This window comes from Sciurus vulgaris (assembly GCF_902686455.1).
Source record: "Sciurus vulgaris genome assembly, chromosome: 2".
Lineage (NCBI taxonomy): Eukaryota > Metazoa > Chordata > Mammalia > Rodentia > Sciuridae > Sciurus > Sciurus vulgaris.
In genome coordinates this window covers 173,768,967-173,794,934 of record NC_136462.1, presented here as the reverse complement: position 1 = coordinate 173,794,934, position 25,968 = coordinate 173,768,967, and the positions used below count along the sequence as shown (strand labels likewise).

Sequence of the window (25,968 nt, the reverse complement as noted above, 5' to 3'; positions counted from 1 at the left end):
CCTATTTAGAATATTTAAGATTGAAGTTCTAGATCATTTTGGGTAGTTTAGGATCACAAAGGATTTAGGACAGTTTGGGGTGATTATTGGCCCATTAGTTTGGGATGTCTAAGACCATTTTAGGTGGTTTTAAATCCGTAGGAAATCTAGTTTAGGAATTTGATGTCATTAGCATTTGTGTAGTTGGCATTTCAAGGTCTTTCTATTTAGGGATACATCTGGATATTGACTTGCTCATTACACAAATATTTTCAGGGTGCCTACCAAAAGCCAGGTACTGCTTGAGGTGTTGGGAATACCTTCATGTTAACATATTGTTAACATATTGTTAACATATTGTTAACATAATTAACATATATGTTCAGAGAGTGCAAAGTACTTTGAAGCCAATGAAAACAGAGGGTAATTGGCAGCTGACTGGGGTGCTCAGGGAAACTCGCTAGGAATCGGGAGTTGAGCTGAATCAAGAGAGCCAGTGCCAGGCTTGGTGGCACATGCATGTAATCCCAGCAGCTCAGGAGGCTGAGGCAAGAGGATTGTTTGTTCAAAACCAGCCTCAGCAAAAGCAAGGTGCTAATCAACTCAGTGAAACCCTGTCTCTAAATAAAATACAAAATAGGGCTGGGGATGTGGCTCAGTGGTCGAGTGTCCCTGAGTTCAATACCACTACCAAAAAAAAAAAAAAAAGAGTCCAGCATGTAATGAACTGGGGGAGGAGTGATCCAGCAAGGGAGACTGACAAGTGTAAATCATCCCAGAAGTGGGTGACTCAGCATGTAAAAAGGACAGCAAGACCAAGCCCTCAAAGCACAGGGACTGTTCAGGAGGATGGAGGCAGTGGGGCCCCAGGAGGAGCCTGGGGCTAGACTGCTTAGGTGGAGGTAGGTTGGATGAGGACTTGGGAGTTTTTAAAAGGTTTTAAGGTCATTAAGAGTCAATGAGTATCATTCATGTTCTTTATGTTTCAAATTGGCTCATTCAAGGATTAAGGACTTCTAGAGTTGTTAGGAGCTATTAAGGATCATTTAGAATGTTTTATGGCCATTTAGAATCTCTTCTAATTGTATAGGATTTTTAAAATTCATTTAGTATCGCTTAGGGTTATTTTTGTGGTTAAGGACTTAAGTTTTAAACTTTTTAGGTTTTACAGTCAGTTAGGACCATTCAGGAACATATACCATTTGGTGTCTCTTAGACCTTTTTATTTTATTTATCTTTTTTGTTTGTTTGTTTTGCTTTGTTTTGTTTCGTTTTGTTTGTTTTTTGTACCAGGGATTGAACGCAGGGGCACTTAACCACTGAGCCACATCTCCAGCCCTTTTAAATATTTTATTTAGAGACAGGGTCTCACTGAGTTGCTTAGAGCCTCAATAAATTGCTGAGGTTATCTTTTGAACTCACAATCCTCCTGCCTCAGGCTCCTGAGCCTCTGGGATTACAGGTGTGAGCCCCCTCATCTATTTTTAAGATGGGGTCTCACTGGACTGCCAAGCTGGCCTCAAACTCCTGGGCTCAAATGATCCTCCTACCTCAGCCTCTTGAGTAGCTGGGACTACAGGTGCACCACCGTGCCCAACTAGACTCTATATTATAACTTGACTTTATTAAGGCTATTTAGGGTCTTTTTCAATTGTTATGGTCTCTTAGTATTTTGTTTCCTTGTTTGTTTTTAAGTTTTTGCTGCTAAGCATCATTTAGGATCTTTCAGTATCCTTTACGATCATTTAGGGTTGATGAATATCATTAGGTACCTTTGTTGTTTATAAAGTTTAGGTATTTTGTATGTGATCGTGTTTCATTGTTTGGGGTTATTTGGATTTGGAATTTTTTAGGATAATTTTGAAAGAATGGACATTTTTTTTAAGCTGTCTGTTTTATCTCAACTCCCTAAGGTCTCCCTCCCCGTGATGGGAACAAAGCCCTTAAAGCTGTTCCAGGAAACAGCCCCAAACAGAGAGTAAAAGAGTAATTGGAGCAAGATAGTATTCAGACAGTTAAGATATATATGATATAAGATTACCAGAAACTGTTGACAGAATCTACGCCCTGTTGTAAAACATTGTGAAACATGTTGTATGTTATCAGCAAACCCAGAACCCCTTTGGAATTTCCCGGCAGCTTTGTTCCCCTTTTCCCTTCTGTGTGCGACCCCTCCCGATGTGTGGTTTCTGCCTTTATAAACTTGTAAGATTTTCTGCTCGGGACTCGACTCCTCGACTCCTGCGTGAGTCACGAGTTGGGTCCCAGCGCGCTGGAATAAAAGCCTTTTGTGATTTGCATCAAGTGACGCCTCCTGCGGTTGATTGGGGTTGCTGTCGATCCATGGGACAGAGTTGGGGTTTCCTTTTGGGGGGCCTTACAATTTGATGAAGAGGTTCTCAAACTCAGGGCACATAGGAATTGGGGAATGGTAAGTGATAGTGAAAGAATGGACATTTTTTTAAGCTGTCTGAGGTCACCCTCCCAGTTATCTTAACCCCCTAAGGTCACCCTCCCAGTCATCTCAACTCCCTAAGGTCACCCTCCCAGGAATGGGAACAAAGCCCTTAAAACTGTTCCAAGAAACAGCCCCAAACAGAGAATAAAAGGGTAAATTGAGCCAGATAGCCAGATAGTGATCAAACAGAATGATTACCAGAAACTATTGACCAGAATCTACGCCCTGTTGTAAAACATTGTGAAACATGTTGTATGTTATCAGCAAACCCAGACCCCCTTTGAAATTTCCCGGCAGCTTTGTCCCCCTTTTCCCTTTCATGTGCGACCCCTCCCGATGTGTGGTTTCTGCCTTTATAAACCTACAAGATTTCTGCTAGGGACTCGACTCCTCGAGTTGGGTCCCAGCGCGCTGGAATAAACACCTCTTGCGGTTTGCATCAAGTGACGCCTCCTGCGGTTGATTGGGGTTGCCGTCCATCCATGGGACAGAGTTGGGGTTTCCTTTTTGGGGGCCTTACATTTGGGGGCTCGTCCGGGATAAGATGGCCCCCCCTCATCCGCGGAGTCGACCTTGGAGGTAAGAAGGGGTACCCCGAAGTTGTCTGTCTTTGTCTTGTGTTTTGTTAGTTGGTCTGGTTCTGTGAGCGCGCTTTCGGTTTCGGTGGCAGCCGTTCGGTGACTCGTGAGAGTGGCCGAACAGTGGCCGGCAGACGTGCCTGGGGGGCCACAGGTTGCAGCCCTGGGGGACGCCCTAAGGGTGGAAGGAGAGCCAGGGACGCCTGGTAGTCTCCATCGGTAAGGGCGCTGATGGGGTTCAATTGGTGGATCAGAGATTGGCGCCCGTCTGTATCTGGTTCTGGTTCTGTTGTGTGTTTGTGGCGGAGGTGGAGGAAGGGTTGGAACAACTGGGGGGTTCTCGGCCCGAGCTACTCTCGGGTGGACCCCAAAGGTTCCTTCTCTGGACTCCCCCTCCCGACAGCCCTGAAGGGTAACTTAGCAAAGTAGCTTCAGTCTCAAAAGTAATGAAAAATAAGGTCTCATAATATTAACATCCAACCTGTCCGGATGAGATGGCTAAAATGCCTTAGCCACAGAGTTTCTGTTAAAACCTGTTAGATCCTTCCAGATCTCAGTCCAGGCTTACATTGAAATATAAATAAAAGAAGCCTAAAGGCTCAGTAGGAGACCAGTCTCAAAGCCAAGGAAAGAAAAGGTAAAAAGAGTCTTTAAAACTCCAGCAAAGTAAATGCTATATTTTTAATTATATGTTTTTTTGAGCTCATGATTTTTTGATCAGTTCTACTTTTTATTCAACTAGAGTTTTTGAACATCTGTTACACTGCTATGGAGATTCACCTATAAAGTTACAAGGGCTTGATTTTGTGTTATTTGTATGTTGTGCTGTCTGATGTCATGTTTTGTCTGTATCAAAACTGAGCGCTCCTAAAATTAAGATTTAAAAATGGATCCAGATACTTTTAATTCACGTGATTTAAAAAGATTCAAATTGGGTAAACTAATAAGAGTAAAATGTCTTTGAAAATAACTTGCAAGTCTCTAGGTGGTCAAGCTAATAAAATATTGATGTTAATAAAATGTCTAATATCAATTGTTTCTAGGACTTTTCTTCAACAGGGAAGAGACAGCAAATACTGTTCAGGACACTTGTCTGATATCTTGGTTTTTTTTACAGAATAAGTGAATTAGAGTTAACATGTATGGGATTACTCTAATGTGTTTGTAGAGACATCTGATTAATTTACAAAGTTAAAATGCTAATTGTTAAATAACATCGAGTACTTTTAACTCATTAAATTCCATGGGGTATCATACTTAAACATTATTGGTGTTTTCATAGGTTGGTAAATAAAAGGGTTTAAACTTGCTTTGTGTCATCACTAAACTAAAAACAAGGTTACTAAGAGTTATGTCCTAACAAGTGCAATTCTATATACAAAGGGTCCCAAAAGTTTCAACTGTGTTTCAATTAGAGTACTATAAACATCAGAATATTTAATCTTATTAAAATAGAGTAATTTATCTAAATTCAGAAATTTCATAAGAGTTGTTGCAGAATGTGAACAAAAAGGGGACAACGAATAGGAAAGAGAAAATAAAAGGTTCTGGGTATGGAAATATATTTAGTAAAAGGAAAAAGGAAATGTTTCTGGGTAAGAAAGTGCTTGTGTGATGAAATACATGAGGGTCTAAGTAAGTGCTAAGAAAGTCTGTGTAAGTAAAGGGCAAGTTTCAACAAGTTTGTGTGTAACTAAGTTGGTTATATGTATGTGAGACAGCTAAAACTATTGAAGGTTTTTCCTAAGGTGAAATACTAGCGTTCTGATATAAACCAAAGTTTAATCTATATGGTAGAATGACATGGTAAAATGACAAGGATTTGAAACACTAATTTACTCTTTGTGTCTATTAAGTTTTATTCTTTAGAACAATCAGTCTTAAAAAATTGGGGTTTATACAATTATGGTTAAACAACTGCTAGATTATTGTACTATGTTACAGAGTCTAAATTTTTCTTTAAAAACTCAATTTGGTAAGATAAAAGTGTCAAGTTATTTGTGAAATGGTCACTAGTTGTATATTAAATGTGTTCATATTTTTCAGGACCACAAGTTTTTAAAGCAAGGAATTTATTAAGCTCTGCTATCCTCCAGATTAAACTTGTCTGTAATGGTAATCTTAAACTTATAAAGAGTAAATTTTATTGGGGATTTATTTCTATCATTTAATGTTCTATTATAGGACCTGCTATCAATAGGGTATGTGTAAAATTTGTTACTTTTTACACTGAGATAAAGAATTTCAAATGTAAATGTATTTCTAAACATTAGAGTTTGATTTGTTTAAAGGGTAATATTGTGAAATATGAAAGAAACATGAAAACATTTTGCCATTTAATCACAAAAGGAAAGTTAAAAGCTCTCTCAGTGCAGGCCATTTAGCTCATCTCGTAGAGTTCCTGACTCTCAAGCGGAAGGCCTGGGTTCAAGTCCCAGCACTCTCGGATTGTGGAAATAACAAAAGCTCTTTCAGCCTTTCTTTGATTCATGTTTTAGATACTATGTTAAATTGTGTTAATTATAAAGTTTATATAGACTCAGGAAACAGTATATGTAAACTACTTAATGATATTTAAGGAAGAAGCAAAGATCAACATCAGAATTAGAACACTTAAGATCTGTAAAGAGCCCTGCCTTACCTGAGATAAGGCTCTGCCTCCCATCTCACTGCATGTTAGAGTGACTCCAAAATAAGCCAGACTTCAGCTTATTTAAAGTTATAGTCAAAAGATTGGTTCTTGTTGTAAAAGTACTGTGATCTCAAATAGGGGATAAAATGTAGTTCTCAATCAAAATTCAAGATAGCTATTATACAAGCTGAATATATTTTTACTCTTGCTAATTTCATTTTGTAAAACTGTTACCTGTTAATGTTTTGCAGAAGTAGCTGCTCCAAGAACAAACAACCTAGGTAACTTGTGATAATAAGCCATCACCTATAGAATAGATAGTGGTAACTTCCAGTACTAATGCAGACTCCAGTTAGATAAAAGGGTAAAAAACTGTAAAGTTATGGACATTAAAGTTAAAGCCCATTACTCTTAATTTATGACTGGTGAGACTGGCTTGCTGGATAATTAAGATCAAACTTAGAAATTGGAGTTAAATACAGAGGTCAAGAAAAGTCCATATTTGGGTCTTGCCCTCAACGTTAGCCTGAACCCAGGGAGTAAGAGAACTTCTCTAAGGAGCGTTGCAACTCTGGGTCACACAACCTCCTGATCAAGGAGATTGTTGAGACTAGAGGATGAAAAATTATCCAGTGCATCTGCTGCAGAGGAGGGTCATGGAAAAGGGGAAACATCCCTTGATGTTTCTAAAGGAAGTCACCTCATCAAGAGACCCTGCCTAATCAAAGTCACTGGTGGAGCTAAGGAGCCGCTCTTAAGTTCTGTATGAGTGACCCCTGTGGGAACTCAGCTGACTCTTTAACAAGACAGAAACCAGGTCAATTTGACCAGCTTGATCTTAGACACCCAGCAAAACAGTTAAAACCAAAGTATAGCCATTCTTGGGCATTTAAAGGAAATAATAGTTAAATGTAACTTTAGATGTATCCTGATAACTATCAGAGAAACTGCCAGAGTCAGAAGTTTTTAGTCAGTTTAAGGCCTGCAGACCTTCCTAAGCTACACAGGTAGACTTAATCTATGTTTGCCAGTATGATTATCTATTTCTAAGTAACAGAAGTATAGAGATCTCTACTAAACACAGGTTATACCAATAAAGGGATATTTTACAAAATCAGATGACATTAAGTAGCTTAACTATATTTTTTAGGGACATCTATGGCAATGTTAAAGTCCCCAAATGAAGGCCTTGTCCTCTCCAGCCTTTGCTAGGCCTAGTTATGGGAACAATTTCTCAGTTCTTTCACCTCCTGGTGAGAGATTAACTTCTGTCATTTTCATGATACTCAGTGGCATGTTTCAGATGCTGCAACATTTACTTTGTGCTAATCTCATTTCAGTACTCATGTCTTTTTGTTCTTCTATCATAGAAGCAGCCACCCCCAGATGACTTTACAACCTGCTCTTCCCCAACCAGGCTTCTTCCTGGGACCCCTCGATTGACCTGATTTTTAAAAAGAAGGAACTCCAAACTGCTTGCCCCTCGCTGCCCCCATTCAGCTTCGAAGCAGCCAGAATGACCGACGCCCCTTTTCATTTCCTTAACAAGCAGTTATGGGTTCCTAAAGCTAAAGCGGGGAATGAAGACAGAATTGGGAATAGGCAGTTAGTGTAGAAATAGGGGATCGGGTCAAATCGAGGAAATGAAGCCATGAGGTCATCTGCCTCTGCAAGTTGAAGACTGCCCCTGGAAGAATGGAATGTCAAGGATCTCCGGAGGCCATTGATTACCAAATTTACCTGCCTTTATCAAGGACTGTTTATCAAGGACTGCAAACAAGGGGCTGCTAATTGGTGGCCCGCCCCCTCGGCTCTTGCCTGCCTAAAATCGCCTAGTCACCTTCATCAGGGAAAGAATAAGTGCTGTACAGGTACTAATGCTCAGGCAACAATACCAGTCCCTCTGCCATGGAAATAGCTTTGGAGAAGAGTATATAGAGACAGAAGTTCCATGATTAGAACTTACCAGAAAAGAAAATGGGGAAATGAAAGAATGGACATTTTTTTAAGCTGTCTGAGGTCACCCTCCCAGTTATCTTAACCCCCTAAGGTCACCCTCCCAGTCATCTCAACTCCCTAAGGTCACCCTCCCAGGAATGGGAACAAAGCCCTTAAAACTGTTCCAAGAAACAGCCCCAAACAGAGAATAAAAGGGTAAATTGAGCCAGATAGCCAGATAGTGATCAAACAGAATGATTACCAGAAACTATTGACCAGAATCTACGCCCTGTTGTAAAACATTGTGAAACATGTTGTATGTTATCAGCAAACCCAGACCCCCTTTGAAATTTCCCGGCAGCTTTGTCCCCCTTTTCCCTTTCATGTGCGACCCCTCCCGATGTGTGGTTTCTGCCTTTATAAACCTACAAGATTTTCTGCTAGGGACTCGACTCCTCGAGTTGGGTCCCAGCGCGCTGGAATAAACACCTCTTGCGGTTTGCATCAAGTGACGCCTCCTGCGGTTGATTGGGGTTGCCGTCCATCCATGGGACAGAGTTGGGGTTTCCTTTTTGGGGGCCTTACAATAGCAGGTATAATGGTAAAAATCCTGCTGCCAGAACCACACCCCAGAAGTTAAATCAGAACCTCTTGGTATGGAACAGACATTAATGTTTTTAAAAGTGGCTTATGCCTGTAATCCCAGTGACTCAGGAGGCTGAGGCAGGAGAATCTCAAGTTTGAGGCTAGCCTCAGAACTTAGTGAAGCCCTAAATAACTTAGTAAGATCTTGCCTCAAAATAAAAGTTAAAAGAACTGGGGATGTACTCAAAGTTAAAGCACCTCTGAGTTCAAGACCCAGTACTAAAGTAATAATTTTTTAACTCCCCAGGTGATGGTAATGTGTGCCTTTGACTCATTTAGAATCTCACTACCTACAGTGAACTCAAAAGTTCTCGGCATCCCCTGAGAACTTTGGTAGAGATGCAAATTCCCAGCCTACTACCATCTGCTGAACCAGAAACTCTGGTAGGGGGCCCAGCAGTTAGAGTTTTAATAAGTCCAAAGGTGATCTTTAGGATTCTCAAGGTTTTTAGGGTGGGGAAATTCTAAGGGCATTTTAAGATTGCTCAGAGTCAGTTATTTTAGGGTTATTTATTGTTGAGCTAGTGTTCACAACCTGAAAGGACACGAATAGGCATCCGAGTGAATTATCTTAAAATTCTGTTTATTTGATAATTATCTGAGTCAACCCAGAAATAATCTTCACTGCCACTGTTCCCAGTCTCTCCCTATGTGCCTGAGCTCCTCCATCAACCTCCCATGCACTAGGTGGGATAGGGAGCAGGACTCTCCTGTGTGTCCAGGAGGGGTAAGGCACACGTTCACCCAGAATACACCATGCAGACAGCTTGGTTAGCCAACGGGTATTGCATCTGATACCAGTTCTTAATAAAAGGAATATTGAGATGCAACAACTGGAAGTAGAATAGTCCGATGGCACATTCTGGCTAAACTCAGATTTCCGAAATTTACCATATTTTCTCTCCCTTTGAAAACTTTTGCTCATCCAATTTCTTGAGACTACAATTTGAAAGAGAGTTTGGTGTCTGGGGAGACTGGGTCTAAACCAAGGTAATTCCCCAGTTTCTTGCATGGGGGTGTCAATCCTTCAGGTCCCTGGGTGCTCAAGATAGCAGGGTAGTTGGCTTTCTCAAAGCCCCGAGAACTGTTGATGTGATCCTTCCATCTTGTTTTGTGTATGTGTGTGCATTACATATGTGTGTATGTACATTATATGTGTATATGTATGCACACATACATATACACATATAAATGTATGTGTACATATTACACACACACACACGTGATTTTGACATGGGACGTGCATCTCAATTACAGGGATTTTGGGGCTAGGGGTGAACTCAGTGGTAGAGTGCTTGCCTAGCGTACATGAGTCCCTGGGTCCAATCCCCAGCGCCACAAGAAGGAAGGAAGGAAGGAAGGAAGGAAGGAAGGAAGGAAGGAAGGAAGGAAGGAAGGAAGGAAGGAAGGAAGGAAGGAAGGAAGGAAGGAAGGAAGGAAGGTTGGTTCAATAACTTCAATTAGAAATTCTGAAATCTAATGTTTAGAAACTACCTCCAGTTGAGAGTCCACCTGGCTTCAACCTTCTGACCATTGTTTTATCACTTTGTGTGTGTGGTATGTACATAAGTTTCTGGATCCTCTATATTTTTGGAATTAACAGGAAATTTAAATTTAAAGCCAATGTAAAAAAAGAATAATGAAAATATAATCCCACCACTATGAGGTTAAGTGTTTCCATAGTTTTTTCTTCCAAATAGGCCTACATCCACATTAAACATGTTCTTTTATTTATTTTACATAATAATAATATCTTCTATGTTTCTACATAAACATTATGATTTAATGACTGAATAATATTTATGGGTATAGTTTTTACTTGTATCATATTTTAGAAGAAAGGAAGGAGGCATGAGAAAAACTATTCAGTTTTTTACTGAAATTACTTGAATCTATAGGTAAATTGGGGGAGAGTGGTTAAATTTCCAATCCATGGATATGGTGTATCTTTCCATTTTTTATTTTATTTCCTAATTTTTTATCAGAGGAGAGACCTAGACATATATTTCTCTAGTTTTTTTCATTGTTTTGGCAACCTGGAAAAATTCATTAAGTATTTCTAAAAATTCTTCTCTGGATTATTCTGAGCATTTTCAATTCCATGTTTGCGTCCTGGTTTCTTTTAATGGGCCATAAATATTGTAGTCAGCTCTTTTTGCTTAGTTAACTCAAGAGCTTTGGGCCAAATTACTTGCACTGATTTTTGTAGTAATTTGTGTTATTGCCAATTTTTGGTTAAAGTTTCTTTAACCAAAATTACATTTCTCAAGTATGCCCTTTCCTTTAGGAGCTTTCCTTGGCATTATTTTGGATTTAAAGCTTTTAATAGCCCTAGACATTCAACATTCGGTTTGTGTGGAGTTCTCATTAGCAATTTATTCCCAAAATTATGCCCAGACGTCTCTGAGACAGTCACTGTCCTTCAGCAGGACCTGCCCACACCATCATGTCCCTTCCGGAAGCCCAGGTTCTCCCAGTGGAGGATTTTGGTATACCCAAACCTGGGTGCTGCCGACACCAGAGGGTTCCGCGGTGTAGGTAGGTGGCACCAGGGGCAGCTTAGAGGGCCTTAGTGACCAGCAGGCAATGTTGGAATCATGTTACTGAGTAGTGTTTTGGATCTTAACCCCTTATCAGATACATGATTTCCAAATATTTTCTCCCATTCTGTAAGCTGTTTGGCCAGTTGTTTCCTTTGTTGTGTAGAAGCTGTTTAATTTGATGTAGTCCTACTTGTTTTATATTTTCTTTTGCTGCTTGTGTTTTTGGTGTCATAACCAAAAACTCAGGCCAAACGAGGTGGCATGCACCTGTAAAGTCAGCAACTCGGGAGGCTGAGGCAGGAGGCGGTTCAAAGCCGACCTCAGCAACTTAGTGAGGCCCTAAGCAACTTAGCAAGACCCTGTCTCTAAATACAAAATTTAAAAAAGAAAGGGAACTGGGGATGGGACTCGGTGGTTAAGGACCCCTGGGTTCAATCTTTGGTGCAAAAAAAAAAAAAAAAATTAAGGTACAAACTTTCAGTTTTGAAATGAATCAGTTCTAAGGATCTAATGTACAGCTTGGTGACTTTAATAATACTGTATTATTTATTTGAAATTTGCTAAGAGTAGATCTTGTGTCCTCACCCAAATATACAAAGTGGTGACTATGTGTGGTGATGGATATATGTTAATTAACATGATTGTGGTAATCATTTCACAATGTATATGCGTACCAAAGTCATCAGGCTGCACACCTTGAATATATACACTTTTCTTTTTATTTGTCAATTTTACCTCAATAAATCTGGAAAATAAATACTTTTTTTTTCCAATTCTGAGAATGGAACCCACTACCTCATACACATGCTAGGCAAGGCCTCTACCACTGCAATACCTCTCTGGTCCAGTGTATTTTCAAATTAAAAATAAAAACCAAAACCATGAGTTTTCATGACTGTGTTCAATTTTAAAACTACACACACACACACACACACACACACACAAAATCTTGTTCTAATTCAAGAACATTTAAAAATCAGGGTAAACAAAACATAAAATATAAAATATCCACATTATATGTTGCATTCTATGAAAACATGTGTTTGGATTTTAGTTCTATCCTAAAGTTTAAACAGCATTTCAATGAAACCTATGACTACTTCTTTAAAACTTCTCATTAAAGTTGTACATTGCTCTTTGGTCAGTGGGTAGAATGAACAGATTTACCATCCACACAGGCTTATAATTACACTAGAACAAAAAGCATAAAGTGGAACAGTCCCAAGCTAACCAGGACCCGTGGTTCCTACCAATGGGCCTATGGTTTTATTTATTTTATGGGCCATATTTATAGGATATATACTGTTACTAATCCTTTCAGTTCCCCCTTAAGAGAGGGGCAGCCCGACAGCCGGATTCTTTTTCCATTCAGGTTCTCAAAGCCAGGAACCAAAACCAAATGAGTATTGACAGCACAAGTTTATTCAGTGACCAAAGAATGAAGAAGTAGGAGTTCTGCTTGCAGATCAATTTCTCAACTCCAAGAAGTTGAGGAACAGCTGGGCGCAGTGGTGCACACCTGTAATCTCAGGAGCTCCGGAGGCTGAGGCAGGAGGATCATGAGTTCAAAGTCAACCTCAGCAAAAGTGAGGTGCTAAGCAGCTCAGTGAGACCCCGTCTCTAAATAAAATACAAAATAGGGCTGGGGATGTGGCTCAGTGGTCAAGTGCCCCTGGGTTCAATCCCCAGTACCCACCCTTCCCCCCCAAAAAAAGAAGTCAAGGTTACAGGTAGAGGATAGGGATAACGAAGGAGATAGGTTATTAAAGGGGAAGCATATTCATGTTCTTTCTGGGAATTCGGGTGCCACCTCTTTTCACTCCTTTGGTAGTCTGGTGTTTCCAGTCATGGTGGCAGGTTGGTGTCTTTAGCTTTGAAGGAGGAGGAGACCAGGCAAGTCTAGATCAAGTTAACCCTATATTATAATTTTGGACAAAATATTTCTCAAATGTCCCTCATGTCCCTATGCAGAAGTGAGTAGCTTCTGACCCAAAGGTTAAGGCAGCAAAGGGGACAGACACAATATGAAGGCAGAGGTGCCACGCCTTTTCCTCCTGACCCAGTCACCCATTGAACATCTATCTGCAGACCCAAGTGAAAGGTCAGTGTTTTCAGCAAAACTGGCCTTCAGGACCCTGGAGATAACCTAGGCAATTGTTATCATTTTAACCCACACTTCAGAGGCGCTACCTACAGCAAAGCTAGTGGGAGACTAGCAACATATTGCCAAAGTAAGTGATTTTAAAGTCAATTAAGAGCAAGTGAAGTTAAAGAGTCTATTTAGGTTTTTCTGCAGTATCAATACTAGTAATTTATTATTTACATAAAGTTAACTAATATGCTTATATGTTAAACTTATATACTTATATACTTAAGCTGAAATTGCAAGTTATAATTTTTATTTTTGCATGGTTCTAAAATGAAATTATCAGTGTCAATTTTATCCAAGCTCAATTTTCAATAGTTTGCTTGTATTTAAGCTTTCCAGTAATCAATTCAAATGTGTTCAAAACTTCACAGCAAAGTCTTATAGCAGACTCCATTCAGTGATAATATAATTAATTTAATTAATAACTTAATTAATATCAAATGATTTAATAAAATTCATCTCCATAAAGCAATCCAAGACTGTCAACAACTGTGGTAGAAGGCTATTAGTATTTGCTAGATGATTTTAAGCACTCTAACTTCTGTGGGTTTATTGCTTGATATGGGGGTCTTGGTGAGACCCCAAACAAACCAGTTATCTTTTGTCTGTATGATCTACATTCCAGTGATGTGCATTTCAAAAGCTTCACTGTCTTTAAAGGATTAACTGCCTGCTCATTTATTTCACCCAACCTAGTTAGTGCTGCGACTGAAAAGCCATCTCTTGTCTAAAAATCTCCAGATATACAAAATTGAAATAACACCCAAAGGGAATTTATGTATCCAAATTTCATGTTCCCTCCCTGTCTCTGTTTCTCTGTCTGTCTCTCTCTCTCTCTCTCTCTCTCTCTCTCTCTCTCTCTCTCTCTCATTCTCTCATTGTCTCTCTCAATTTATTATAGGCACTGTTTGGAAGGACATCATTAAAAATTTTGCCTTGAGTCAGGTGAGGTGAAGCACATCTGTAATCCCAGAGGCTCAGGAGACTGAGGCAGGAGGATCAAGAATTCAAAGTCAGCTTCAGAACTCAGTGAGACCCTATCTCTAAATTAAAAAAAAAAAAAGAGCTGAGGATGTGACTCGGTGGTTAAGTGCCCCTGGGTTCAATCCCAGGTACCAAAAAAAAAAAAAAAAAAAAAAAAAAAAAAAAAAAAAAAATCTTGTCTTGGTTTTTTTCTTTTTTAGAGGCCAAATTATGATGATCACTATTTATGCTACATGGCCAGGTTTCCTAGGAAGACAACTGTTAGTCACCAGGGATTGGATCCAGGATCCAGTTTCACAGGTGCTCAAGCCCCGTAAGTAAAATAGCATAGTATTTGCATGTAACATACACACATCCTCCTGTAGACTTTAAATCATCCCTAGATTACTTAGACTACCTAATACAATGTAAACGATATTCAAATAATTATTATGCTATACTATTTAGGGAATAATGACAAGAAAAAAAAAGTGTGTACGTGTTCAGTACAGATGTCGCCCTCACAGATCTGACTACGTGGTATTTGAACAATGCGTTAGACAGACAATGCTGCCACAGTGCTGAGGAGAGACTGAGGATCTGTGAATGACAGGAGCTACAGGGTGTGTGCCTACCCCTGTGCGCATGTGGATCCAGTGCAGTGCTGGCTGCAGGGCAAATGCAAGTTTTGCTTTCTAAGAACTTTCTGGAATTTTTAAAAATTATTTTTTGATTCATAGTTGGTTGACTCCAATGATGCAGAACCAACAGATATGGATGTCTGACTGTATATATATATGCATAGTTACACACACACACACACATACATATATATATGGAGAAAGAAAGTTGTTTTAAGGACTTGGTTTATGTGACTCATGTTGCAGTTCAAGTCCAAAAGCAGGCTAGAAGTGGAACTCCTACTGCTGGGGTCCTCAGCCTTTTATTTTGAGACCTTCCACTGATTGGATGAGGCCCACCCACACCATGCAGGGTAATCTCCTCAAAGTCTGATTTAATGTTAATCTCATCTAAAAAAAGTAATCTCACAGTAACATCTAGACTGGTGTTTGATGTTTGATATCTGGATACCATGGCCTGACCAAGTTGACACAAAAAATTAACCTGGGCTGCAATCTGGAAGTCTTACCCTTGGAGACCACTAGAGGGCTGTCTCCAACAGAGGCACGCCCATGTCCCCACCTCTTTGCAGGGTGGCAAGGTTGTTTTAGGTGAGGAAAGTGCTAGAAAAGGGTTCATGGAGTTGGTCCCAGGATCCTAAGGAGCCAGGGGTAAGTCAGAGCAAAATCCAGCAGTCCCTAGCTCCTTCCTCCATGACTGCTGGTTCTCCAGGGGCCTCAAGTGGAGTCTTGTAAGGAAATATTCATTTCACTTCTCATTTGGAACATGTTATGATTTGAATGTGTCCCCCAAATTCATTTTGGAAACTTGGTCCCCAAGGCAGCAGCACTGACAGGTGGAACCTCTGGAAGGCAAGTGGGTCATTAGAGCTCTGTACTCCTGATGGATTGATCTGCTCATGGGTTAATGGCTTATTATAGAAGTGGCTCTGTTAACAAGAGTTCTCAGACTGGGAACATAGCACAGAGGCACAGCACGTGCTTAGCATGCACAAGGCCCTGTCTGTGTTTGATCTCAGCACCAAAAACAAAATCCTCTAAAACTGAGCTCTCTGGCACACTTGCTTTGTCCCATAATAGGATGACCCCTGCCATGCTATGACACAACAAGAAGATCCTCATCAGATGCTGAGCAGATGCTGGCTCCATGTTTTTAGACTTCCTATTCTCCAAAATTGTGCGCTAAATAAACTCTAGTCTTTATAAACTACATCATCTGGGATATTTTGTTATAGCAACAGAAAATGGACTAAGAACATTACAGCCAGGTCTGGGTCTGTTCAAACCATAAACTCTGGGACAACTTACCTCCAAAGGGGCTTCCCATCCCTGTCCCTGACCTTACAACCACTCTCTCTCAGCACAGAACTCCCCTCCCAACAGATACACACAGATCTATGTATAGACAGACTTCTCTTTGAAAAGTGCTTTATTTCAATAAGATCTAAATCAGGTGCATTAAAACATATCAAAAGGTTACAAAAAACGTACGGCTCCCGACTGAGGCCTTGTCAAATTATGTTAAGATGCCTAGATGCATCAGTTTATCAGTTCAGAACTAAACATCGAACCAGGCCAGGTACCATCACTGGAAGGCAAGTTAGGAAAAGAATACTTCACCAAACTAAAACAAGAGGGAAAACCCTGAAGAAACACTAGTAACTACACACCAGAAACCATGCACCCAGGAACGGGTAGGTCTGTGATCTGCCGGGAAGACTCCAATGGGAAACAGACTTCTCTTCACAACTTGTGCTTCTCTGAGTTCAGTTAAAAGGTGAGGACAGTCAGAGGGGTACTAACATCCCGCGGCAGGGTCAGCGCTTCCACTTACGTCTGGAAGAAGGGGTGCTGCCTTAGTTTCTACGTTTACATCTAGGAGATCATATTCTATCTGACTCCAGCAAAGCTTTGTGTAAAACAATTTAAGTAGAAACTCAAAACTGCATGCTGTCATAGCAGAGAGACTCCAGGCAATCCCTCTGCCTCCTATTGCATTCTCAATGTCACGGTTTGGGCCCATGACATACTGCAAGTCCCTCGTCCACATACAAACTGCTGTCCGAGAGACAAATCTCTGACACCAAGTTCTCCGCTTTGAAATAAATGTGGACTTCAGGCTGGTTTTTGATATTTTTAAAAAAGAGCTTCTCTTAAGAGCTTCTTGCCCTCTTTGGCCTATTTCTCCTCTTACCTCCTGACACTGTAATCATCTCCCAGCTCCATAGGAAGCAATTCTTGCCAAGATGTTTTTGCATGGAGAACAGATTTTGGGGGGTCATCATATGCCGTGGATATGATGATAAAATGTCTTTATGTGGAGGTTTTGAGGAGAGCATTGCTTTCCTTTTGGTTAACGAGAGTACAAATATTCGTCCTTTGAAGCATCTGATGCTTTAGCACCAGCTTGTCTTCAAGGAGACAGTGACCTCTGGCCTCCACACTTGTCTCAGGGATAGGTGGCTAATCTCCTGAGAGAGATCAAGAGGTAAAGGTGAGAGGTCACCTTGACCTCAACTCAAAGTTGAAATCCATCCAGCCCCAAGACTAGGATGCGCATACCCCACTGGCTCGCACTGGCTTGTCTATCATTTGTGCTTTTCAGGTCCTTCCCAAAGACACCCACCCATTTAAGTTTCCCACTAATGTGATCACCGAGCATGTGACCTTGTGCTTAATTCCACTGCCCCAGCCAGACGACTCAGGTGTTTCCTTCACTTGATCGCCTGGTAACATAAGCCTCTACCAAAAAAAAAAAAAAAAAAAGAAAAGTAAGACAGAAAGAAAAAGCCGGATGCAGCTAAACTGCTTTTCACAAGTTGGAAAAAAAAAAAAAAAAAAAAAAAAAAAAAACCCTATACGTTGGCCTTTTGTTCTTCACACAATTTCAGGTTCATTGCACACAGTTACATAAACCCACACGAATTGGTTAAGGAGTTCAAAGCTGCAAGGCCATGTGATACCAGTGAGAAAATCTGATCCACACTGTGCCGAGGCTGTTATTTCAAAGGTTTCTAAAATTCTGTTTTTGTTTGGGTTCTTTTTTGTTTGTTCATTTTGGGTGCTGGTTGAACCCAGAGCCTCAGGCATGCTAAGCGTGCACCCTACATTCAGTACACTCCCAGTCAAGTTTCCAAAATTCTTGATCAGGTTACTAGGACATGAGAAATGATCGCAACAGGATGAGCCAAAATAGAAAAAAGTGGATGTGAGTTAAAGTGGATGGTGTAAGATGTACTTGCCCCCCACTTCTACCCCGAGTCCCCATCTTTAAAAAGCCAAATCAACCTTGGTATCACATTCTCGGCAAGTGTCCTACCCAACTAGCATTTTGCAACATTTCCATATTTAACATGATCATAGTGCTAGTACGAATTACAAAGAACTTTTATGAGCCAGAAATAGCTGTTCAATAAGAATTAGTGGTTAGTAATTAGCTTTGTGGAAATTCTTCCTCCCAGCCCCCAAAGGAGAATTATTGGGGCAATGAAGGCTTTGAACAGTTCAAGATAAAAATAACTGGGAGAGAAATTCTCGAAATCCTTTTCTCAAATGCAAACCTCAGGAGGTCTGTTTGCATTCACAAAACTGCTCGTTTGCATCTGTAACAAAGGAAACTTCTCCCCACTGCCACACACCCTCTTTCTTCCCCACAATTCTGTGCACTTTGCAGAAGTGTATGATTGAGGCTAAGCCCCTCTGGGTTTCCACCGCATGCCCCATGGGTCTGGCGGTGCTGCCCCCGCACAGGAAGTAAGCTTGCTAAGAGATCCCACTACCACCTGCAAAATGCCTGCTGGCAGCTTGCCATCTTTTTGAAAGTCCACAATGAGGCCACAGCTGTGAGCCTTCTAAATAGTCCGTGGAGAAGGCCTGGAGTGCAGGTGGGGGATGGGAGCGTGCTGGGGGCAACAACAGTTCTGCCACAAGGTCTACCTTCCTTGGGAGGTACCAGCCATGGCTCTCCTACCCCAGCACTTCCTTGGAGAGGAGATAGAAAAGAGATGGGAGGGCCCCTGCCCCAGTAAGCTTCCCAAGAGCCTCTGTTAGACGTTCCAGATCTTGCTTGATTGATCTCCGTAGCACAAAACCTGGCTCCAAGCATCTATCTGTCCCTCCTCCAACAGCATCCCACACAGGTCCCCAGCTGCCTGGCAGTCTTCCTGGTCGGGGTCACAGGAGATAGACTGTCTTTGCCCTTTCCCCAAAGTGAGGTTGGCTCTAAAGATCAGCACAGTGGCTGCTGAGAAACTGAAAAAGAAGCTTGTACCATCACAGGGTGGCTTCCCCGAGGCCACATTCAGTAGGCAGCAGGACATGTCCTCACTCTTGGGTTCCATCTCCACTTCCAAGGTGAAGGAACTTGCAAGAATCCAGAGGTTGGGAAGAGTGCAGTCTTGACTAGAAACACACAGACCCGCTCCAAGTGCAGGAAGACTTGTTGATGTGAAGATGGGCAGCACATGAAGGCACCTGTCATTTCTGAGGTGACCTCTACCCTTCCCTTCAGCCTTAAGAATGGCGCTTGGAAGCTTCCTGGCCACCATGGCCACAAAGGCTCTAGGCACAGCTACGAGTCAGTGCCATGTGCACACCAGAGAGATCACTGATTCAAGAGACTCCTTCAGTCCAAGGAAGCACCAGAGAGATGGGATGGCCGCTTGGAAAGCAGCTTGGCACACAGTTCCCTGGTCTCCCAGAGGTGGGGGCAGATGGAGGAATAATCCATTCTTTTCAAGCATCCACATAGCATGGCACATTCGTCTTTGCTAATTTAAAACAATCAAAATTTCCAGTGTAAGAACTCATGGACTCATTGCATCTATCCCATGTGAAGATTTATCTTTTTCCTGCCATCAGACTTGCACCAAGGGTATGAAGCTGTTGCTTTATTAATTTCCAAGGATCTCATCCACAGATCCTTCCAGGCAAACAGGGAGAATCTCTACTAAGATATAAATTCCCCAAATGGTGAGTCTGAGGGACTTTTCCACTGTAGAGATAGGCAGGTAAGTGTGGTTTCCCCCTGGCACTAGAGGGGAGAAATCACTTCTTTAGCCTAAAGCCCCTGGGATAGTGACTCCCCTGACTTTCCTGCCCATCAACAGATCATCTGATAGTCTCATGGCACTTGTGCTGGTTGCTTGGAATTTAATTGCATGTGAAAATATCAGGGAGGCACATGGACATGTATTGTGTTTGTGTGTATGTGTGTGTGCATGCACACACACACACATTTTGGGTCCTCCTTAGAACAAAAGTCTTCATGAGAGAGAAGAGAGAACAGGGATCCAGGCATGGGGACTTGTCAGCTGGCTTCTTCATCCTGCTCCAGGGAGCAAATGATGGCTGATCAGGAGCTGCAGAGGTCTGCATCTTAACATTTCCATGGAAGGAAAGCAGCAAGCTTCCAGTGTGTCATCTCAGGTCATCCGCAGCCCCTGGGGTGTCTGGATCCCCTTGTTCTCATGGTTCAGATGGTTGCTGGGGTTTCGGCTATCTCCTCCAGCCTTTGCCGAATCATTAGCCGGAGCACGGTATACCTAGGAGCAAGAAACAGCCTGTGGTATAGGGCAGGCAGCAACACCACCCTCGGGTGATCTTCCCACCACCCAGGTGACACCAAGCAACACTGTGGACCTGTCCCTGTGCCCCCATTATCGGCCTACTCTTCAGCCACTGCATTGCTATGTTCATTTCCACATCAAAATGAAAGAACTAAAGAGGTCAAACCCAAGTTAGATTATGTTACTATGATTAGAATGTCTGACTAAATGAGGGAATGGTGAAAACAACAACAATAATAATAAATGGTACATTAACTGAGTGCTTATGATGCCCAAGACACCATGCGTAACACTTCAGATGCATGGTAGCTCATGAGCCCTCATCTAGGCTGGAACATGAAATTGCCAATATTTAAGCCTTTTGGCGGGGAGGGGCTACCAAAATGGCAACTTCATAAGGTTCAACCTGACATCAGTATTTTGTAGAAGAGGCCATAGCAACTAGCACATAGGGATGTCCAGGGCTCGCGGGTGAGTTCAGTTTCCCCATGATGTCCTTGAGCTACGGCAGTGCAGATACCTGACTGGGCATTATGGTGCTGGGCGAACTGTTTGTGGTTTTGCACACCACAGCTATTTTTAAAGTCTAGGACATAGTTAGCAATAGCAGCAAACAGAGCTTTGACTGTATTTTCCAGTAGCAAAAATCAATCAATTGTTCCTCCATATCTATGAAATGCAGTCTATTTTGTGACTAAACATGGCAAAGAAGTCATAAAATCCTTCCCAGAAAGAGGCTTTACTGGATTTTTCAAGCCAAATGAAGCTTCCAGAAGAGAAACGTTAGAAAAGGAGGAAGGGTGGGAAGAAAGGATTTTAGAGGTTGGGGGCTCAGATCACATGCACTGCTAAGACAGCAGTCCAGGGCTTCCAGACCTCGGGTCTCAGTCTGCACAGCTTATCTTCACTCCTTCAGGTAGGACGGCAGACACTTGCCCCGGGGACTGCACTGTCCCCTGAGGTTACCCCAGACTCCGCCATGTCTTTGTAAATAGTCCCTTCACCAAATGCTCCTCTCAAAGACCCTTGTCTGAGTGGACATCCGCTTGCTGCCAGGAGCCTGATCGCACACCTGAGATGGCAGGAAGCCGTGGTTTGGGGATGGTTTGAGTGTGTCTCCCAAGTGTTCGTGTGTTGGAAGTTTGATCCTTAGTGTGGTGGGTGACCTTGGGAGAGAGTGAAACCTTTAGGAGGTAGGGACTAATGAAATGCATCACTAGGAACACTGCCCTCGGAAGGGAATGATGTAGTTCTTGCAGGATCCCAGTAGTTCTTGAAGGATCTAATTGTTATAAAGAGCAAGCATGGCTCCTGAATCCCTGACTGGCTTTCTGTCTTGTCATGTGATCTCTTCTGCACATGTTCCCACCACTGTCATGCGATCAACCATGAGGCCACCAGAGTCAAGCAGAAGCAGCATCATGTGCAAACAAAAGGTTTGTTTGAGCTAAATAAAACTCTTGTCTTCACAAATCACCCAGTCTTGGGCATTTTGTTGTAGTAACATGATATGGACTAATATTAATACGCAGGATAAAGTGACCCCAGAGAGATTTAAAAGCATACCTTCTCTTTGGAGTTCTTCCACAAAAGGAAGGGAAGGACATTTTGATGCCCTTAAGTATACTGAAGCCCCTAAGTGTATTGGTGCACACTTAAGTTTCATGTCCCCATCTGAGATCTGGATTTGTCAACAGGCAGCCCCCTGAAGAAGGCCCATAAGCCCCAGTTCCATGCAGCAACCTGGCACAGTCTCTGTATGGCACCTGGACAGAGACCCCCTGTCATTGAGGGTTCCTCCAAAAAGAAACCCAACCAGCACCCCAGAGGCCACACTTACTTGCGCATCAGCTTCTTTACTTCACGATCTTCTTCCTCTTGGAGCTTCTGAATGAAGCTTTTAAGGACAGGCATCTCAAACTTTATGTACTGGGCCACCTGGGGAGGAAGAAGCAAATCTGGGGTGTATGCCCTCCCAGCATGATTTCAGTTTCTTTTGCCAACACTCTGCTGCAGGGCAGATCCTTGAGAAATCTATTTTCCCACTAATCCAGGATTTCCTGAAAACCAAGATGCAAGCCTTCTTCCGAGACTGGTTCAAAGTCACAAGGAAGATTGCTTCAGTCACATGACAGTCTCCTAACTTCTCATTTTTCATCTCTGGTATCTAGCCCATGATTTTGGTGATGGCAAATTTTGATACAGTGATTACAGTGATATATTGAAGGAACTGAACTCAGAATAATTAATAAACCTCTTTGTTCACCCCTTAAGAGAATTTGAAGTCTCATCATGACTCAGAATAATGATTTGTTTCTCAAGTCTCAACGGGTATCCAAATGTGCACTTGCTTCAGAGAGGCTGGGAGTGGCTCACAGGTGAGTGGAAGTTAAGAAATGTCTTCCCCTCCCCCATCAGAATCTCTACCTACTATGTCAACTTTCCTCCATGGGAGAAGTATATTTCTCCATCCAATTAATGTTGAGCTTGGCTTTGTGACTTCCTTTGGCCAATCGAATGTGTGCAAACAGGACATATGCTAAATCTGAGTGGAAGCTTCAAATGCACCTAGGTGGTTTGATCTGATTTCTCATGTTCAAGCCATCACTCATGAGGAACATACCCTAGAGATCCTTCAGCTTGGGTCTCTGAATGAGATACACAATGAAGATCTGAACTCAACCCACAGCCTAGAGCAAGCCACCAGCCAGCAAAATCATGAGCAAAAGCAGTGAATGTTTGCTGCTGTAAGCTACTGACATTTGGGGATGTTTGTTATGATAGCAAAAGCTGACTCATACATATGGTAAAAACATTTCTTAACCTCTTTTACCTTAATTCATAAGGCAAAAATACTTTCTGATGTTCTTAAGAGAGTATTTATAAAACTACTTCTTAAACCTCTTACAATATCCTAGAGAGGCTCACAAAATTTGTTTCTTAGGTGGAAATCACTTTCTGCCAGAGGGTTTCTCCAACAATTCCCAAAGGACATACCTTCAGCTGGCTTCAAGAAAACCTGGCATTGATAGGGTCCCCAACTGCATTCCAGAAGGAGCTCCATGCTAAATGGAAAATCCCCATCCTCCCGAGGACAGACCATCCAATCAGGAGGGAACTCACATCATAGGTGACTTCCTCCACCTGGTCCTTCTCCATCAGGAACACTTTAGAGACCTGCTCACATGGGCCCTGGAGGATTCGGGCAATCAGGGGGTAATCAGTGGTCTTCAGCTTCTGCTTTTCTGGAACCACATACAACCAGGAACATCCTTGAGTTCAGCTTGTAATACCTTTCTCACCACAGGTAAATGAACTATTCAACATCAAAACAACATCAAAAACAACATCCTCCCCTCAAGCCCTTTAGAAGAAGTCACTTTGAGGAACTAGCTTTATCTGTGTCTCAAGAAAATCCAGTTCCTTCTTTAATAGGCAGTTAGGTTTTAGGGTTTGTTTACTGCCCATTATATGACATTCCCCAGTGGACTCATCAGCAAGTCCACCAACCCTGGAGGCCAACATTTGGAAGTTTCCAAAACCCAAACAACAACTGAGCCAGAGGCATTTTTTTTAACTTGCTATTTTGAGTTAATTAAAAGTTTTGAAGTACACTGTGTGCTTCAAACTTACCACCACTGGTGTGGACCACGTACAAAGCAAACTCCTCCGCTGAATTCTCTATCTGAATCAGGAGCAAAAGAGACTTGTTGAAAGCATGTATTTAAATACTCTGGCTTTGAGACATTCCATCTTCCTCAACACTGAAAAGTCAGATTTAGGGTCTTTTGAGGGGATACTTTTTATTTACAACTCTGAAAAGGAGATGGGGGTAGGCAGATAACTTTATCAATAATAGATAATACAGGGCTGGAGGTGTAGCTCCGTTATAGAGCACCTGCCTCCCATGCATGAAGTTCTTGTTTCTATCACCAGAATTTCAACTTAAAAAAAAAAAAGAGAGAGAGATAATACAGGTTGAGCCTCCTTTATCTGAAATGTTTGAGGCCAAAGATATTTCATATTTTGGAGTTTTTCAGATTTTGGAATATCTGCATAAACTTTATCTTCAGAACCCTGAAATCCAAAATGCTCCAAAAATCAGAAACTTTTTGAGCATAATGTCAGTTTTCAAAAAGTGTCTAACTTTGGAGAATTTCAGATTTCAGATTAGGGATGCTCAACCAGTAACAGGCAACACTTATTGTAAAATGAAGTTCCACACGCTTTACTTATTTTTAACTCATCTTGTGCTCCTGACAACCTCAAAACACATTATCCTCATCCTCTTTTTATGGATGAGAAAGCAGAAGCCTGGGTAAATGAAATCAATTGCCCCACTCAGTCATCTAGCAGGTGATAGAAAGAAATTCAAACCTAGGGTCCTGCATTCTAGGCTGCCCTGGCGTCCATTAAAAACAAGTACACTAGCTAGGCACACTGGCATGCACCTATAGTCACAGCTACTTGAGAAGCTGAGGTAGAAGATCTTGAACCTCGAAGTTTGAGACCAGCCTGGGCAACACAGCAAGACACCGTTCGTCATGGTTTAGTTATTAGGTGTCCTCGGAAAGCTCATGTGTGAGGCAATGCAAGAAAGCTTAGAGGTAAAATGATTGGGTTATAAGAGGTTTAATATAGTCAGTCCATTAATCCCTGATAGGGATTAACTTGGTGGTAACTATAGGCAGGTAGGGTGTGGCAGGAGGAGGTGGGTCCGAGGGGGCGTGCCCTTCAGGATATATTTTGTCCTTGTTGAACAGAGATCTCTCTCTCTCTCTCTGTCTCTCTCTGTCTGTCTCTCTCTGTCTGTCTCTCTGTCTGTCTCTCTCTCTCTGTCTCTCTCTCTCTTTCTCTCTCTCTGTCTCTCTCTCTCTCTCTGTCTCTCTCTCTCTCTGTCTCTCTCTCTCTCTCTCTCTTTCCTGGTGCCATGTCCTGAGCTGCTTTCCACCACTACACTCTTCCACCATGATGTTCTGCCTCATCTGGAGCCCCAAAGAATGGAGTTGGCCATCTATGGACTAAGATCTTTGAAATCCTGAGTGTCAAATAAACTTTTCCTCCTCTAAAATTATTCTTGTCAGGTCTTTTGGATGCAGAGAGAAAAAGCTGACTAAAATACTGCTTATAAATCATTTAAAATAGATGAAAATAAGAAACTGGTCTCCAAAAGAATTATAAAGGGAATGTAGAAAACAGTAATAGTATCTTGAAAACACTGTGCGTGCACTATAATTTTCATGTCTATTTAAGTCTTCCTTTAAAAAGCAGAGTCTTCACCTGTATTTCAGAAGCTGATCTGTGCACTAAGCATGAAACCAGAGGTCAGGCCCTGGGGTTGTCCACGGCAGCACATAAAAGCACACCAGGGCTGACGCTTCTCAAACTCTAGTGGGCTGTGGACACCTCTGCAGGCCTGTTAAAGAGACTCCCTGGCCTCACCCTCAGAGTTTCTGACACGACAGGTCTGGGATGGGGTCTAAGAATCTGCTTTTCTAACAAGCTTCTGGATAATGCTAATGCTGTGGGCTTTGCCTTGATAGCAAGGATCGAAAAAACTCAAACCCTCTGTCCAGCACTCCGCAAGCCACACTCTCTAAAGCTTCCCTCACTGTCCCTCTAGGGGCCCAAGGCACACAGCCAGCAAAAGGAACTTGCCTTAAATTTGTTGAGCAGCAGCTTCAAGACCTGTGGGGTTGTCATGGTGCTGTTGATGCGGACATTGGTGACGGAACCATAGGCAGGCGTGAATACGGAGGTCTGTCAATAGAGGGGTCCAGATCAGGGTGGGAGCAAAGACAAAGACAGCACAAAAACCCAGGTAGGAACCAGGTTGATTGACAATGGTACTCAAAGGTGCCCACTGAGAAGCCCC

General features: G+C 42.0%; 1 protein-coding gene across 6 annotated transcripts in view; it reads right to left on the bottom strand.

Annotated features, from left to right (window-relative positions):
• Positions 1–19,719: 19,719 nt before the first annotated feature.
• RASSF2 (Ras association domain family member 2) overlaps positions 19,720–25,968 on the bottom strand; it is a 42,465-nt gene continuing 36,216 nt past the window's right edge. For all 6 annotated transcript variants that reach the window (XM_079129115.1, XM_079129116.1, XM_079129111.1 and 3 more), the window contains exons 8-12: positions 25,748–25,853; positions 23,727–23,774; positions 23,217–23,338; positions 21,934–22,031; positions 19,720–20,069 (exon numbers count right to left, since the gene is read on the bottom strand). In XM_079129115.1, the coding sequence (XP_078985241.1) occupies positions 20,000–20,069; positions 21,934–22,031; positions 23,217–23,338; positions 23,727–23,774; positions 25,748–25,853 (444 nt within the window). In that variant the 3' untranslated portion in view covers positions 19,720–19,999. The remainder of the gene's footprint in view (positions 20,070–21,933; positions 22,032–23,216; positions 23,339–23,726; positions 23,775–25,747; positions 25,854–25,968) is intronic.